This window comes from Odontomachus brunneus, unplaced genomic scaffold (assembly GCF_010583005.1).
Source record: "Odontomachus brunneus isolate Ranch 3 - 2012 unplaced genomic scaffold, Obru_v1 Obru_scaffold_023, whole genome shotgun sequence".
Classification (NCBI taxonomy): domain Eukaryota; kingdom Metazoa; phylum Arthropoda; class Insecta; order Hymenoptera; family Formicidae; genus Odontomachus; species Odontomachus brunneus.
Window position 1 is genome coordinate 871,421 of NW_022639473.1, and position 1,948 is coordinate 873,368.

Here is a 1,948-nt window from a genome sequence, read left to right on the forward strand (position 1 = left end):
CACACACACACACACACACACACACACACACACACACACACACACATATATATATATAAAATGTATATATCAATTCTGGCATATATAAATAAATTCTCAGCATAATGCATGAGAGACAAGTCGTGTCGAATAATTAATAGTAGGCAATTGAATTAAGTTGCAGCGTAAGAGAAACTTGTACAATGCGGAATGTGTCGCGAAACTACACCCGAGTCGAAATTTTGGTTCCGCATTAACTCAGCAAATTCCCGCCAACTTGAAGGACCAATGGAGAATCTCGAGATATAACGCGCCTTTATAGACCACCGTCCTTCATTTGATGCCTCGAAATTACCTAATATTCGATTATCTACATTTAATTTTTCTTCTTTAATTTCGTTATAAACAATACATTAATCATACAGCTCGTTCAATGCAAAAATAAACTTGCAAGTACTTTTTTCTCACACTGAGAAAAAATATTAAAAAATTTATTGGTAAGATATAAGATTTACTTTTCACAAAAATAAACTTTATATCATATAAATAAATTTCTAAATATTTCTTCTCAGTGCAGTGTGCAAATTAACAATTGCGGGACTCCCGATAATTCCAAATCTGGACTCGGGCATCGCGCGACATTCTGATAGCGTGTCGATACTTTGATTGAAACCAGAAATTCTTAAATAAAAGTGTCGAACTCATAGCAATCAAGATCGACGACTGATTTAAATCGGGCTGTGATATCATATTTGATTTTTCGCGTTAGAATTCGCGCGTTAACGTAGCAGTGTATAACTTTTCTCTTACGCTTCTCGTTGGGAACCAATGCGATTTATTACGCATGCACAAATAGTAAGTTACGCTCAGTGAGCGTTTGAATTACACGCTCACCATTGCGCGCTGAGATCCAACAACGTCCAACTAGGTCCATCCGGACCTATCCAGGTCCATCCTGGTCATGAGCCCGCAGCTTCCGCTTCACGTCGTCTCACGTCGTCCCACGTTCGTTGCACTTCACTCGCTACGGGACCAAAGTTCACGTTTTTGACAGATTAACGACGAGAAAAATCGTGATTCATCTCGACGAAGCGACGAATGGCGAATTTCCCATTAAATTCTCGGCTATCGCAATAATTCTGCGAATGTAATTCAGGAGAGAACGACCTTTCCCGAGTGGCCAGGCGTCGGGATGCGCGAGCGAGGAAAATAAGCGGCGAGAATCACGTCGATCGCGAAATGTAATCGCGACTGTGCCTGAAAATCCTACCCCTTCGACGCGAAACGTAATCGCGACACGTGGACGAACGGGAAACTTTCGTCGTGCATCGGTGGCTTGTTTTCTTTTTTTTTTCGTCACGAGCAATTCGCCAGCGACGGCGCCGTGTGTCGCGCGGGACATTACGCGCAAAAAATGGGGAACGGCGCGGATTAAAAACCGTAAACGATCGCGCGCGCCAAGTGCGATTTCGCGGGCGGTATAATAGCGGACGCGGAATCGCCACGTCGGACTCTCGCTGCGCGGTATTTTCGGTGGAGCTTATCGCCGCGGCATCGAAATTAATTTAGCCACGTTCATTTCTCTCTCTCTCTCTCTCTCTCTCTCGCTCTCTCCCTCTCCGTTCACTGGGATCGTAGCGGCGTGAATGCACGCGAGCGCGAGGAGCACGAAAAATTGATAATCGCAGCGATCGCGAAATCTATCAATACGACCGAACTAATCGCGCGTTTCGCGCGTGGTAGCGCAACGTTGCTGCTGCGCATTATATCACGCTCGGAACAATCGTTGAATCGCACAACGCGAATAATTCCGCAGAATAATTCTACGGTTTCGACTCAATATAAAATGGAATAGTTAATAATAGAGCGCCGTATTAATGTAATCACGCTAGCGTCCGATGTGAGTAATTTGCATTAAAATTTATTGAAAAATAGCAAAAGTTCTACGATATGTATATATATATATATA

The 1,948-nt window shown here is 43.3% G+C and overlaps 2 protein-coding genes across 6 annotated transcripts in view; one reads left to right on the forward strand and one right to left on the reverse strand.

The window, feature by feature from the left end:
• Nucleotides 1-1,948, forward strand: part of LOC116842225 (discoidin domain-containing receptor 2) — a 380,754-nt gene that overhangs the window by 356,239 nt on the left and 22,567 nt on the right. The window lies entirely within an intron of this gene.
• The window catches only part of LOC116842229, a 425,064-nt gene that overhangs the window by 242,952 nt on the left and 180,164 nt on the right, over nt 1-1,948 (reverse strand). Inside the window, exon 8 of the mRNA XM_032811131.1 lies at nt 874-1,003. Coding sequence (XP_032667022.1) covers nt 939-1,003 — 65 coding nt within the window. The 3' untranslated portion in view covers nt 874-938. The remainder of the gene's footprint in view (nt 1-873; nt 1,004-1,948) is intronic.